The sequence below is a fragment of the Monodon monoceros genome, unplaced genomic scaffold, assembly GCF_005190385.1.
Source record: "Monodon monoceros isolate NGI ecotype Baffin Bay Population unplaced genomic scaffold, NGI_Narwhal_1 Super_Scaffold_21, whole genome shotgun sequence".
Classification (NCBI taxonomy): Eukaryota; Metazoa; Chordata; class Mammalia; order Artiodactyla; family Monodontidae; genus Monodon; species Monodon monoceros.
The window spans coordinates 63,801,821-63,816,422 of record NW_021703778.1 but is presented as its reverse complement, the minus strand read 5'-3'; the positions used below and the strand labels follow the sequence as shown (position 1 = coordinate 63,816,422).

General features: G+C 40.3%; 1 protein-coding gene across 2 annotated transcripts in view; it reads left to right on the top strand.

The window, feature by feature from the left end:
* RORA (RAR related orphan receptor A) overlaps window positions 1-14,602 on the top strand; it is a 728,434-nt gene that overhangs the window by 678,276 nt on the left and 35,556 nt on the right. For both annotated transcript variants that reach the window (XM_029239445.1, XM_029239444.1), the window contains one exon: window positions 11,959-12,044. In XM_029239445.1, the coding sequence (XP_029095278.1) occupies window positions 11,959-12,044 (86 nt within the window). The remainder of the gene's footprint in view (window positions 1-11,958; window positions 12,045-14,602) is intronic.

Below are 14,602 nucleotides of genomic sequence, written 5' to 3'. Positions count from 1 at the left end.
CTGCAGTGAGAAGCCTGCGCACCGCAACTAAAAGTAGCCCCCGCTACTAGAGAAAACCCGCACACAGCAATGAAGCCCCAACACAGCCAAAAATAAAATAAATTACTTTTAAAAATTTTAACAAAGAAAGCCACTGAACTCCATGTCTTTATCTGAAAGGAATATAATGACCTATCCCTCTTCAATCCTCTTGCTCATTCCCACAACTCCAGTAGCAGCTCTTGCCAAATACTACTGTCCTTGAAAGATGGGTGGTGTTGGTGATGATGATGATAGCTAATATTTATTGACCCCTTACTACATGCTATGCACTGGTTCTATAAGCACTTGGTTACCCTATAATAAGGACGTAGGGGTTACTTTAAAGGCTAGGAAAATAAGGCACAGAGATTAAGAAAGCTGTCCAAGTTCACATAGCTAGTAAGTGACAGGGCAGGGATTCAACCCCAGCCTCTAGCGCTTGCAAAGTAAGCCTCTCCACTTTACTTCAAGGTTGTACTCTTCTTTCTTCTTTAAAAAAAAAGGCTCCACTATCATCCTTAATTCACATATACAGTGAAGCTAATGTAACAAGATGACGTGGGCCAGTGGGTTCTGTGTACCCTCTTGTCATCCGTGGTGCCTAGTCGTGCAGGTTACCAGCAAGTGGTGGTAGGACTTACAGCTGGAGAGACCTGTGTGTAACGGTATGGAACGTGTGTGTGTGTGCGTGTGGTGATTTAAGATGGTAGCAGCCATTGGCATTAAAAAGGGCCTGCTATTCTGAGCTCTGGCTGTGACAGTAAGATGCGCCTGTAGCAGCTGTTAGCAATCAGAGTGTCTCCATCTGATGTGAAATGTGCTGCCATCACTTGTGAAGTGGATTTCAAAACCTCGCCGTCCTGAAGTACCAAAGTGTGTGAATGGTGCACTTTTACTGCAAATTAGAAAGAGTCACTTATGCCAGTGATAGTGTCACACTCACTCAAGCTCTCTTTAAGTGACAAAGACGCACATTGCCAAGTGCTGGCTAGCTGATAGGCGTATGTGCAGGACAGTCATAAAATGTCATCTGAAATGTTTGTCTGCAGGCAAAAGGAGCTCCTCGGATTGGAGGAGCAGAAACTGAAAATGGAAGAGGAAGGACAGGGTTGTGAACCTTATTTTGCTATCTTTCCATGGCTGTGGCATTCTTACCCCACCCCTAGTGCATGACTTACATAAAGATAGATAGTTTCAAGGTAAACCCCCAAGATATACATTTTCTGTTGTAGGGAAGAATGACATTCATTAGGTGTTACGGTCTGGGAATTGATGCTTAGATGTCAGACCTTCTTAAAATAAATCTGACAGTCTCTAAGCTTGGTCCAGAGCATCCCCTCTCCTCCTGTCTCACAACTACTTAATATCCTCAAGGCTCTGCTGCCTTTTTCTGTATTTGCCTTTCCAGTGAAGAAATAACTAGAAGCTCCTGCTTTCCCCCTTTGGGAATAGACATAGAAAACAACTCTACTTCAGCTATCAGCCCATATTGTTATCCATTGTCTAGTTGATGTTATGTATTATAACTAAGAATGGAAACATTTCTTTAATAAGCAAGTTTAAAGAACACGTGTTTAGGTAGTCAGAAAAAACTCCTTCGGGCACTTGTCTGGTCATTCCTGTGTCCAGCTAAACTGGTTGTCTTAGAAAAGCATTATAAAAGAGAATTTTTTTTTTTAAATTACCATTGACCTGCAGTCTAGAAATACGTGATTGATGTTTTCAAAGGCTGAGAACTTGCCATATCTGTTGTTTAGACATCATTGGCTATGTCCTGGAAATTGGAGGTGGAGAATCTAGTAGAATCTGTCTTCTAGGAATTGGTCACTCATCCTTCAAGATCTTAGAATCTTAAAACAATTAGTGTGACAACATCTACACTTCTGCTTCTGGCAAGTCTAAATAATTTGCTTGTGATTTTTAATAAAAACCAGACCTTTCCCTGGTCTCTTGCCCAGAGTTCCATGCTCCCTATTAATTCTAGGGAGACTTTGTGAAGTGGGGAACAGCACAAAGGTAGAATGGGGATCTGGGCTGTGAGATAGTCCTCACCCACTCAAATGACCTGTGGACCAAGAAATTTTTGGTATCACCAGTCTGTGTTCCTGTGGCTATGGATGTGTTGTCATCTTAGTTCTCAATGGCTTAACATAGAGGAAAGCAAATGTATTTTCAAGGTTTAAAGTTACAAGTTATTTCCAGTTTTTTTGCCATGAATCCAAACAGTTTGGTTAGGGAATATTTCTTAAATGACATGGTCTAATATTCAATGAACAGTAATTGATCTTCACAAAAACTACCTAAGCTAATGGAAGGAAAGAATAGGTTCCTTTGCCTGGTGAGCTATGATGACTTAACCTGGATTCTTGTTATTTTGACCCACTTCTGCACATCTTCAGCAGGGGCTGGCACCGTTAAGGAGTATAGAAATTGTGCAGTTAGAATTAGCAATCAGTAGCTGACTTTTTAGGCAGGAGACTTGGGCCTTTAAAGAGAATTCTGAGACAAACAGAATATTTGGATTGATTTATTCAGTGAAGTATGATGCTATGTGCTAAGCATACAATGGACCAGACTCATAGGAAGCCATAGAACAAATAGATTTAAACAGATATCCTACTTGTTTTAAGACCCATTTCTGTGTCAATGGATTTTTCTGTCTTTGGACTTTGTAATTGAATCACCAGGTTTGTTTCTTTTTGTAACATTCTGTATATCCATTGAAAAAATACAATCTTGTAAATTGAAGTACCAAGATCATACAATACCTGTAAGTTGAGGTGTGCATAGGCAGGTGCAAAGCTAAGAGGGCTGTAAAATGGAGTGCTTATCTCTTGGGCTTAGGTGTGAGAATTTGGGGGTAATGGTGTAAAGTAAGGTTATTTCATAAAACGCAGTAAGAGTAATTTTGATGTTTTTGGTAAAGCAGAAACTAGATAAGATCTCCAGATTTGGTTTGGTTTTAAAGATGTTCTTCTCTGTTGTTGTGAAAAACAGACTTTGAATGATGAAAGCAAAGAGCTGACCCCATTGCTCTCAACTGTGAGCAAAGGAAGACGTAACCTAAATGTGGCACAATTGCTCTTGTTAAGGGAAAAAAAGGAATTGGTATCTAGAGTGAGGTTGATCGCTAGAAAAGATTAGCTGCAGTTCTGTGAGTCAGATGACATTTTTTTGGGTCTAGTATTATCCAGAATTATATAAGGGACACATACCTATTGTTGGAAAAGAAGTTTTTAAGAAACTCTCTTGGTCATAATCTAACAACTTAGTAAGATCAGATGGATTCTTTTTCCTGCTGATATGAAATGGCTTAACCCACCCTGAGAGATTCAAGAGAAGGATTTTGATCAGACATTTGTGATTTCAAGGTCCAAGAATATCTGCAAGAACTTCATATTGAAAAAATGTGGTTAATTCTAGAATCTTAGAACGACCTTGAGAATAATTGGCTGAATGGCCAGTTACCTTTGTCTTAGTCCCTGATTTCACATAACCCCAGAAATCCTCAAGAACAGGGATGCTCCGTTGTTCACAAAAGTGATAGAGATTAGATTAGGAAAGACCAAAAAAAAAAAGAGAGAGAGAAAAGTATTTGTATTGCTGTTCTTAATGGCATCATCTTTTGTTGGGTGAGAATTTCTTCAGTATTTGACCTACTGGATAAGTAAAGTGGAGTATGAGGAAGCAGCTTCTCTTGCTGTTCAGTAATTTTTTTCAAGGTCTAATTGGTCGCCAGGTAATTATCAAAAGAGATAAAGAGTATGTTGCCTTAAATTGAGGTCTTCTGTGCATGACTATGTCGTAGGAGAATTCTAGAGAGAACTGGATCTAAAAATCAAAGCCATCCACTGTTCCTCTATATGAAAAATCTGTTTCTTCTCTGATTTGACAGAATTTCCCCATCTAGGGACAAAAGTACTCATTGGGATTTTGCTTTTAGCAGAGATACATGTGCATCAGGGAATGCGAGTCAGTTTCTCTGGAAAGCTTAATCCAGTAGAGATTGAAACATATTACAAAGGATTAATATTCAGTTCCCATTGTCAGAACTACCTGCATATTCACAGAAAGCCACATGACAACACATACTTGTCTTCCTCATTCTTCAGATATTTCCTGCGTACACAGCTTAGCTTTCTCTGAATTCATATGGGCTTTAACTCCTAGGCTCCTAAGTCTTACATGTGTAAAGCCTGAAGGAAATAAAGTTTCAAAAATCTAGTTTTGTCATATTTTAGCTTTAGTGTGCAAATGCTTGATCTCTTGAAGAGTTTGAGGTGTGTTTATGTGTATGTATTCGGCAAGTATATGTAACACTTTTTATTTTAAAAAATGATTTTTAAAAAGCTGTTACATTTTCAGCAGAAACCACAATCCAGTTAAAGCTTTTAAGAAGTAGCTTTAAACAGTATGTAAGGTGTAGGACTTTGCTCGGGGGGAGGCAGAGTAAGGTACAGGACCTGTTTTTGGATGGCTATAATTTGACAGGGTCCTTTGAGTCAGGCATGAACTTAATACCGAGGGTCAGAATGTCGGAGGGCAACCTGTGTGTTTATTGTGTATAACAAGTGGGAATCATACCATTTCCAGGATACCTCTGCAAGACAACTGAAGCCCTGGTGAAGAGCTTAAGTTCAGTGACTTTGCTTGTGACAGCTGTTACAGAGAGGTGACTTCTCCATCTATGTGCTTTTTCTCTGAAGCTGAGACAAAGATAGTAACCTCTGGACCCATGAGTCCCTCAGGAAGGCATTTTGGAAACCAACAATTAAAAAAAAAAGCTTGAGTCTAGTTAGCAGATGAAGATTACAGTTCTGCAGATTTTTCTTTATTCTCTTGGTGGCAGAGCCTGTAGTGGGGTAGTAAGGGCACAGCGTCCTGGTCCTTGCCAAGAATGATATGCCAAGCTTCCTAAAGCTTCCCATCTATATAGGTCTTTTCATCTTCAAAGAGCTTTCTGAGCATTCGTTTACCACCACCTGCCTGGGAGACAGGAGTTATTCCCATTTTATAGACGGAGGGAGTGGAGGTGTAAGTGACTTGCTTGAGGCCACTCAAGGAGTTGAGGGTCAGAGGGAAACGCAGGAGTGCCAACTCCACTTTTTAGCTGGATCAACCTCCAGCTCTTTCTCTCTCATGGCATTTCCCCTTGAGAGCCCCAGATTGATGATAACATAAATCTAAAGTCATCAAATAATCCTGAGCAAATAGAGACACCAAGTCTGTCTTTTTTTTTTTTCCTTTGGTGGCTGCCTCTACAGTTAAACCCTGGGAAACCTAGACCTAGAGAAGAAGCCATTTAACCCTCCTGAGATTCACTTTCCACATCTATAGAATGGGGCTAATAAGACCCATCTGCCTACTTCAGAGTTGTTATGAACACCAAAATCAAAACAAGGTAGTGAGGACAAAAACTTTGAAAACCGTTACAGAGCTCTGCAAATATCAAGCATTATTGTTGTTGCCAGAAATGACCACAAGACTGCTCTACCAAAGGGGTAGGACTTTTCTAATTAGGGGGCTAACTGCTTTGGTGATGTTCAACTAGGATCAAGTACTATCATGAAAAAATCCAAAAATCAGTAGAAGGAAAGACTGTACCGGGGACACATACCAGTATTATATTTAGTATATATTTAGTAGAAAAAAATGGCGGAACAAGTTGATTTTTAGTTTGCAGTGTGTAGCTGGAACTCAGCCCTCCCCACCCAGGATGCCTATTGAACATGCCTGCACTGTGAAACAAAATCCATGTTATACTCCAGGCCTTAGGTCCAGGGACAGAGTGTGCCAGACTGTTTGAAGCCCACAGTCTGTTCTTCCACCATGAAGATGTATTGCGAGCTCTCTGCAAACCCTGCTGGTGGCCTGGGGCCTCCAGCAGCAGCGCTGAGAGAGTAGAGAGAGAAAAAGGCTCCCTCCCTCCAAGCTGTTCCAGCCACTCAGCAGCAGGGCTCACAGGCAGGCGAATTTCAGCCCCTATTTTTGCCCCCTTGGCTGAGCCCCATGGGGCAGAGTCCTTGGAGACCCTGGAACTAGAGGTGGCCAGACCCAGAGGGGCTACAAAACTCTAGAAATCAGGAGTTGCCGAAGTCCCTCCAGGAAACCAGGTGAAGACTCCCTACTCCCCCCCCCCCCCCCCCCCCCCCCCCCCCCCCCCCCCCGGCCCCAGCTGGCCTTGACATACAGGCCAGACTGCCATCCAGGCAGCTGCAGAAGCCTTTAATACCCCAGCAGTTTTAAACAGGGGATAAAATAAAGTGACTAATCCATAAAGGACTCAAGCCATTTTGCCGAAAATAAAATCAAGCCTTAGGGTTTTTCTTTTTAATCTTTATTGGTTTTTCCGCTTACAAAAGTAATACATGCTGGTTGTAAAAAATTCAAACGTTAGAAAAATATGTTAACATAGCAGGTGAAAAGTCCTCCATATTCTCAGCCTTCCAGGAAAAACACGGTCAGCAGATTGGTATAAAGATAGGGCTTTTTTTGTTTTTTGTTTGTTTGTTTATAGCAGCAGTTCTTGACAGTTTTTGCAAGACACACAAAATTGCTTGGCATTCATATGTGTGACATAGCGTCATGGGTGTACCCAAGGTTTGGCCATTTCCTGGCAAGCCAGCAGTAACCCCACCCTGTTCCGTCCAATTTGAGAAAGCATATGGTTGTGCAAGTGAGCTAGAGTGAAAGATCTTATGGGGATGATCTTAGGTCCATGTTAGTTTATTTTTTTATATGAACCAGTAAAAAACTTTATTTTTTTTTTTTTACTATTATTAGCAACAAATGCCTTGTGACACATCCCACACTGATTACAACATGCTGCTATGTTGTAGCAGTTAAGTGCCAACGTTGTAAAGGATCGCTGTGGTAGCTAGTATGAACTGCCTGTCATATTAGCTAGAGGCTAAGCCGCTTTTCTCTATCCCTGCTTTGGAAAGAGCTTAAAGTCTGCAGAAAAGAATTTCATTTCGCTATAAGGCAGGATTTCTTATCAACAATAACAATAATAATAACTGTGTTTTGAGTGCCAACTCTTTCTAAGGATTGTGTGTGATGTGCATATATATAGAACACATGTATAAAATAATCATATGTGCTGTGTCATTTATACATCATATCATTGAATCTTCAAATAGAAAACTGAGACTCAGAGAGGTAGGTGAAGTAATTTTCCCAGCCTTAAGAATTGTTAAACATTGGTATTGGTCAGCCTAAGGTCAAAAACTCGGAATTTTATAAAATTGAGAAGAATGGTCTTAGAAGGTTGATGATTATTTCCAGTTATAAACTAGTCAAGTAACTCCCAGAAAGACATCTTGACATCAGTTCTGAGTACTATTAAGTTTAACCAGATTACTTGTGAGATGTCTTTTGATCCTTGGGTAATGGTTTCCTACCAAGACCAGTATCTTCCCAGTGTTTGTATTGGAGTGATTTAGCTCGGCTATTCAGTATGATGAGAAGGGGGGTAGGGTGGAGAGGGAATAAGCTTTTGAGTTAAGAGAAAAAGACCAAAATGTGTCCAAGTTCCAGCCTTCCTTCTTCCAAGCTCTCTGACTTTGGGCAAGTAGTTAGCCTTTCTGAGCTTCAGTTTTCTCATCTGAAACAAATGCAGATAATGATGATAATGATAATAATATCACCTATACCTCATAGAGTTGTTGGAGCAGCAAATTAGATAATGCCTGAGACTTTATGAGCCCAAATACGTGTTCAGTATTATTATCAGTCTATTTAGACTATCATCGAGACATCACTGTTCACCCACAGAATGAAGTGATGGGTACAACTCTTGTGCAATTATATTTTTTAATACTTGGGCAGAATGGGCATTTTTCTCTGGACCACGATAAATCCAGAAATAGGTCCTGAGGAGCAAGTGAGGTGTTAAGAACGCCAGTGTCTCGTTACCTTTTATAATGAAAAGTAAAAAGCAAACTTTTTTACAGAGGTACAACGGTAAATGCCCACGCAGCCTAAGGACCACTTGGCTAATTAGCACACCTGCTTTCCAGGATTTCCTGATGCCCCGCCGCCACTTGTTGTCAGCTCCTTGAAACTGCAGAAATTTGCCTGTGCAGGTGTGGAGAGCCTGTTTGAATTACTTAGGGTGCATGAAAGAGCAAATTATTTAGGCAATAGAGCTGAAAATGTAGGCAAATTAGAATTTTTCATAGCGAGATTGTTCATTGTTAAGCCAATTCATGATTATATGTGTGCGTGCATCTTGCTTCAGATATTCCGCTACAAAATAAACCTCTTTGCTGCAATGAATATGGATGTGGACTAATTTAATCAATATACTTGTGACAGTTGTGGTGTCTGACAGATTTCATCCTTTGAAATACTGGCTGAGTCAATGTGTGCAGTATATATATGGGCCAAGACTCATAATTTTTGTTACAAGAAGATTATTTTGAAAAGACACAATACTGCCTGTCAGAAAATGGAAAAGCCTGAGGGATAGAAAGCAAAGGGCAAGCGGATTTTTGTCCTGTTCCCTCTTACTGGTCTGAAAACTCAAATTTGTGAAACTAAACTGCTTTCCTTTTTAAAAATTTGTAAGGCATTGACTATTTTTCTTCTCCTTGATACATTTGAATTCTGTAAATTGACTAAAAGGTGAAGGGAGGTGGATTTTGTGCGTTGTTGGATGAAATGGAAGATTGAGTAAGTGCCCTGCTCCGATCAGCAAATGTTTACTTTCTGGAAAGATCAACACATGTGACAGATCACTTTCAGAGAATTTGCTTTTTAGAGCAAGTGGATTTTAGTCATTTCCTAAAGAGCACTTGCACCTGAAATTGTCTTCTGAGATAAGAGAGCCACCCAAGGGGGTAGGCTAGTAGAATAGTTTAATCCAGCCAATCAGAATATCGGAACCTGGCTTTGGAGAACCCTCCCATCACCTCACCATGAGATCCCTAGGGAAGCTTGTTCTAACTAATTTGGAGTCTTTGGCCAGCATTGCCCACTGGAGCCAAGCACAAACACAGTGCGGCAGGGGGCAAAGTTCTAGGCAAATGGCCCCTCGCTTGAAAATGCAGGTCAGTCTACAGTGAGTCCATTCATACTAAGCATCTTGGCCTCCATGAAGTCTCGTAAAATATGCCTCAGCTTGAGTGCCCTGCAGATCTGAAAGACCCTGAGAGCTGAAGGAAGGCTGAAGACCAAGAGTTTAGGAGCCTGACTCAGGCCAGTGGTCCTATGAAGTAGTGGCACCAAACTGGATTTATACTACAGTGACTTTCCCAACCCTCACTCCCACCCTCTCCCCAGCCAGCTGAGAGCCATTCCAAGGGTGGAAGTGCTGGGCCAGGATGTCAATCCCAGGGGCACCCCCATCATGATCAGACCCCTCCCTGCCAGACCTCCAGATCACTTGCAATGTTACAGGAGCCTTTAGTAGGCGTTTTGGTCACTGCCTTAAAGATCATGATGTCACTTCTCACGGGTCATCCACTAGGAGTCCAGGCAGAGTGAACAGCAATACACCATTTTCCATTTGATCCAGATACATACAGTTTTACTCAGTGTTCCCTGTCTGGCCTGCCCAGAGCTTTCCTATCTTATAAAGGACTAAATAGATTTGCTTAATCTCTCCATTGCTAAGATGGAATGAAAATAACTCTTGAGAGGCCCGAGTTTAGTGTTAGTGTTGCTTTTAGTTTTGATGCTGACTTAAACTATAGGGCCTAATGAGGTTTGTCTAATTTCTGTGACTGCAACTTGAGGTGAGACATAAGCAGAAGAAGCTCAGTGTCTGTCTTCTTTATTTCTTGTATGAGTTTTATTTAATAGGTGGTCCAAGTACTTTGTGTTGTCTAATTCTTCTCTTCCTTAGGGGTTGGGGTTGGGGTTAGGGTTAGGGTTAGAGGTTTCAGCTGATACCACCTTTCAGAATTTCTTTACTACCACTTGGCTTTTATGAGTCTCTGAAAAATGTGGGGAACAACCATCTCTCTGGAGAGCTGCAGACAATCTGTGGCACAAAACTTTGCCTTAACTATGTATTAAAAATATTGGAGGAGGGCTTCCCTGGTGGCGCAGTGGTTGAGAGTCTGCCTGCGGAGGCAGGGAACATGGGTTCGTGCCCCGGTCTGGGAGGATCCCACATGCCGCGGAGCGCCTGGGCCCGTGAGCCACGGCCGCTGAGCCTGCGCGTCCGGAGCCTGTGCTCCGCAATGGGAGAGGCCACAACAGTGAGAGGCCCGCGTACCGCAAAAAATGTATATATATTGGAGGAGCCTAAGTGTGGAAACATTCTTAGAGTTTAGATTTCATAAAGAATTTTCCTTGAAGAAATCAAGCTAGCCTCTAAGATGAGGAGGCCGACTTGAAGATGACGGTTTTTGTTAAGCGTGATCTTGTAACATATTAAGTTGCATAACTCAGAATAGACATTTAGATAGTGTACGAAGATGCCACTATTGGGGTATTAGAAGGCTTGAGGATTATGGCACATTTATTGGAGGTGAGAGTTTGAACAGTCTCTAACTCTGGATAGTGAAACTCAGGATGTCAACACTAAAAGTGACTGGTCGGCAAAGGACTCACTAAAGGCACTGCAGTACTTGTGGTCCCCTTGAAAGGAAGTTAGCAGGGACACATGGTTTATAATGAGGTTAAGTCCAGTAATTTAATGTGTCCTCTTTTGAAGTATTGAATACAATATTGTATCAAATCCAGAGTAGGTGGCTGTGGAAATTACCCCAGGATATGAGATCACATTGGAAGAAAGGGTGGGCTCTGTGTATGTGTGTTACTTACATCGTGCGATACGTTTGTTGGACTAGTCATTGCTTTGTGTGAGGCATGGCACTAGGTAGGGGCTTTATGAAAATGAAATATACTTGGGCACTTGCAACTGCCTTTGTGTGTGTGACTTAGTAGGTAATCTGACATGATATCCAGTAGTGATAACCATGGAAAATAAATTTAGTGTAATGGAGCATTCCAGGTAAACGGGTGAAACTTGTCATCCTGTATATGCAGCTCAGTGTTGGTTCTTTATTTCGCATATAAATTGTATTTAATAGGTGGTCCAAGTACTTTGTTTTGCCTAATTATTCTATTCCTTAGGGGGTTTTTTAATCCTTAATTATACTCTTTCCAACTCTGCTCAAGATATAATGTGTTTTCTTAGAAACGTGCTTTAACATATTTGAGAACTTTGATGTAATATGTATGAATTATTTGGTTATTCTTCCAGTATGAGGCAACTGTAAATAATCAGTTAGATAGAAACACACGCACGCTGTACCAGAAAATCAATTTCCAATGTAAAGAACTCTGAAGCTACATATTCTATTTGTCCGGATTCATCATTTTTAAATTCAAATAGGATATGAACTTTATGGTTGAAAGGTTTTGATTGTTCACAAGTCGACTAATTTTTAACACATGGCAGGTACATTAATTAAAAAAAGATGAGTAAGGAATTCTTACCGTCATATGTAACTTATTAATATTTAGAGTTGAATCATTTTCCTAAGTAGTTTTGGCTTTTTGGAGTCTATTTTTCTCCACCAGCCGAGCTACAATGCTCAGCCAAGACAGGTTTATGACCTTTTAAAAATAATGATGGAAAATGAGATCGGAGGAAACATTTTAGTATCTGCTTTGCTCTGAGGCCTAAACTGTGAACTCTCCAGTTCTTGAAGGCTTTGAAATGCTGATTCCAGTCTTCTTGTGGGTTCTTAAACACCTCCTCAAATGACCCATTTTAATAACCCGAAAGCTATTATATAACGAGCAGCCATAATTTAGTCCAGGGCTCTAGGGGGACCCTCGCAGTTCAGCAATGAATAGTTAATGGAGTATAATGTTTAGCAGGTTATTAGTTTTCACTATACAAATGCTGATCAGGGAACGCTTTTATAAGGTGTTTAAAATAAAATGTAATTAACTGGTTGCGTGCTTCTGTTGCAGCTCAAATTGAAATTATTCCATGCAAGATCTGTGGAGACAAATCATCAGGAATCCATTATGGTGTCATTACATGTGAAGGCTGCAAGGTAAGCCTTTTTAATTGTTGTTGTTGTTTCTATTAACGTTAGGATGTATCTTTGTGACTTCTATTCTTTACTTCTACTATGCCTAGAAATTCAACTCCTTGGCATTTTGAGTGACGAGAAACGACAGGACAGAATAAATATTTGGGTGTTCATTACAATCAAGGAAGTTATATATATTTTTATGCCTCCCATCACAATAATGAGAGGCTGGAGAATAGTATTCGAGCATGGCTTGTTTGTCACTTCCAATCCCAGAATTGATTGAACTGATGAAAAAATCTCTTGGGTTATCTTTTTTCAAAAGAGAGATGACTCTAGACTTCTGTAAGGTCCCTGTTATACGCTTTATAAGAAGGCGTTTCCAAGAAGTTTAATGGGAATGTGATTGAAAGTCTTCTTGCTGGCTCACAGATGTTGACACGTCTGGCCAAATCATGGCAAGGTTTTTAGAAAGCACAGAGTCCTGGTCCTGGGGCCGCCCTTTGTCCCTGTTGTTTTGGGCATGTCTTCATCTTTTAGTGACTCTGTTTCTTCATCTGTAAAGTGGCATTCTTCCTACCTTTTAGAACTATTCCAAGAATAGAAATAATAACTGTGAATAAACATCCTTATAAACTGAAAAGTGCTATTTAAATCTAATAGTCTTATTGCTGTTGTTACTATTTTAATTATTACTGATGCTGATCTCAGGGCAACATGGACAGCACATGCATAATGTGGGAGTGGAAAATAGAATGTTTATCCTAATCATTCAAGACTCCGGAACCTAGATTGCCTCCGTTATTCAAATTTCAATTTATTAAGATTTAAATCCTCCCGCTTATCTTGGAAGGGCCTTGAGACAGCTTATAGGATAAAACAGTGCAAAATAAACAGGAGAGAAGCTATTTAGACATGCGTGAGGCCTCTGAGACAGTTGTTTGCCACTGAACCAGGCCTGAATTAGCCCTAAAGCATTTGGAGGCTGAAGCAAAAAATAAAATCCACAAATTTGGTTAGCTTTCCTTTAGTGAAATTAGAAAAATACGATGTCAAAAAGTACAAAACCACCTTCAGACACAAATAACTACTGGGAGACTTCAGGGAAGTTTGCCTTGTAATTTCCTTATGTCTTTGTTCTACTGTTAATCATCATAACACTTGCCACTTTGTACATATACAAATGCTTCATATTGATCCTATGTTGGGGAAGCTTGAGATTTTTGCACACCACCTACCATACTTCATTATTCAGAAATCCATCTCGGAACAGAAAAAGGACATTATCAGAAAAACTGATGAAATCCAAATAAAGTCGGTGGTTTAGTTAGTAGCACTGCACTGATGTTAATTTCTTAGCTTTAATAAATGTAGCATAATTACATAAGGTGTTAACATCAAGGGATGCTGGATGAAGGGTAAAATGGAAATGTCTGTGCAATCTTTGCAACTTATTACTAAATTTAAAATTATTTCAAATTAAGCAGTTTAACAAAATTAAAGAAAAGTTCACCCACCTTTAGCAATAGAGAGCTTTCTACTCAAAGGGGATTTTGAATTATTCATCTCTATGGTACCCTCAAGACCTCAAGGTTCTGTATTACCAAGGAAAGAAATTATTTCCTCAATTTGCCCTCCCTCCAAATTAATTAATGAATTAAAATTAAACAAAATGAAATCAACGGCCTGGCCTATGTTATCCCAAGATGTAAGCAAGAGAGGTACCTGCCTGTGACAACTGTCCCTCCATTGATTTGGGGGGGTTAATTCGGCTGATGTGGCTGGGCCCCTGTCACACTTCACCCTCACCCACTCTGTGTACGCACCTTCTTATCACTGGTAGAGGATGGCATGGTCCTTCTTGCTGAAGGGTGTATAGACAGCAGTGCTCCCCTACCAGGAGTTCCAAGCAGACTTGATTTTTGTGCATTGCCTATCACCTAGGTATTTTCTTAAGTGGTCTGGGTCCCAGGGATTAACCACGTGTGTACCATCATGCTGTTCATGAAACTGATCGCTCTCTCTGTGTCTCTCAGTAATGCCACATGTAGTATTATGTGGCAAATTGAATACGATACCTAGGAATGGCGTGCAGGGCAGGACCAGGGAGAAGATGGGGGCTACTTCATAGGAAACACCTCAACAATTCAGAAGATTAATTAACAACACGCTATTCAATAAAATCTGAATTCTCTGAGTACCACTGTGTTTACTGAGGCATAAACAATGTGTGTTTTCTTTTTAACACAATGTTTATTTATGACAGAAATAAAAGCAATAAGAAAACAAAGGGCAGCTATTATTTCACTGTTGTCAGTTTTCTAGATTCCCTTCCAGATCTTGTACAGCCTCGGTGCCAGTGTGTTTTTCGGTCATCTGCAGTTCTGCTTCTCTTTCCTATTGACTTTATACAATGGAACTCACAAAAACAATCAATTAAAACTTCATTTTATTAACAGATTGGGCCTGTACCCAGCCTGGGACCTATACGGTAGCATGTGTTTATATTCGATGCATATAGTATTTGCCCTGCGTCATAGTTTCTGCTACAACTAACATTTTTTTTTTATTGAAGTATA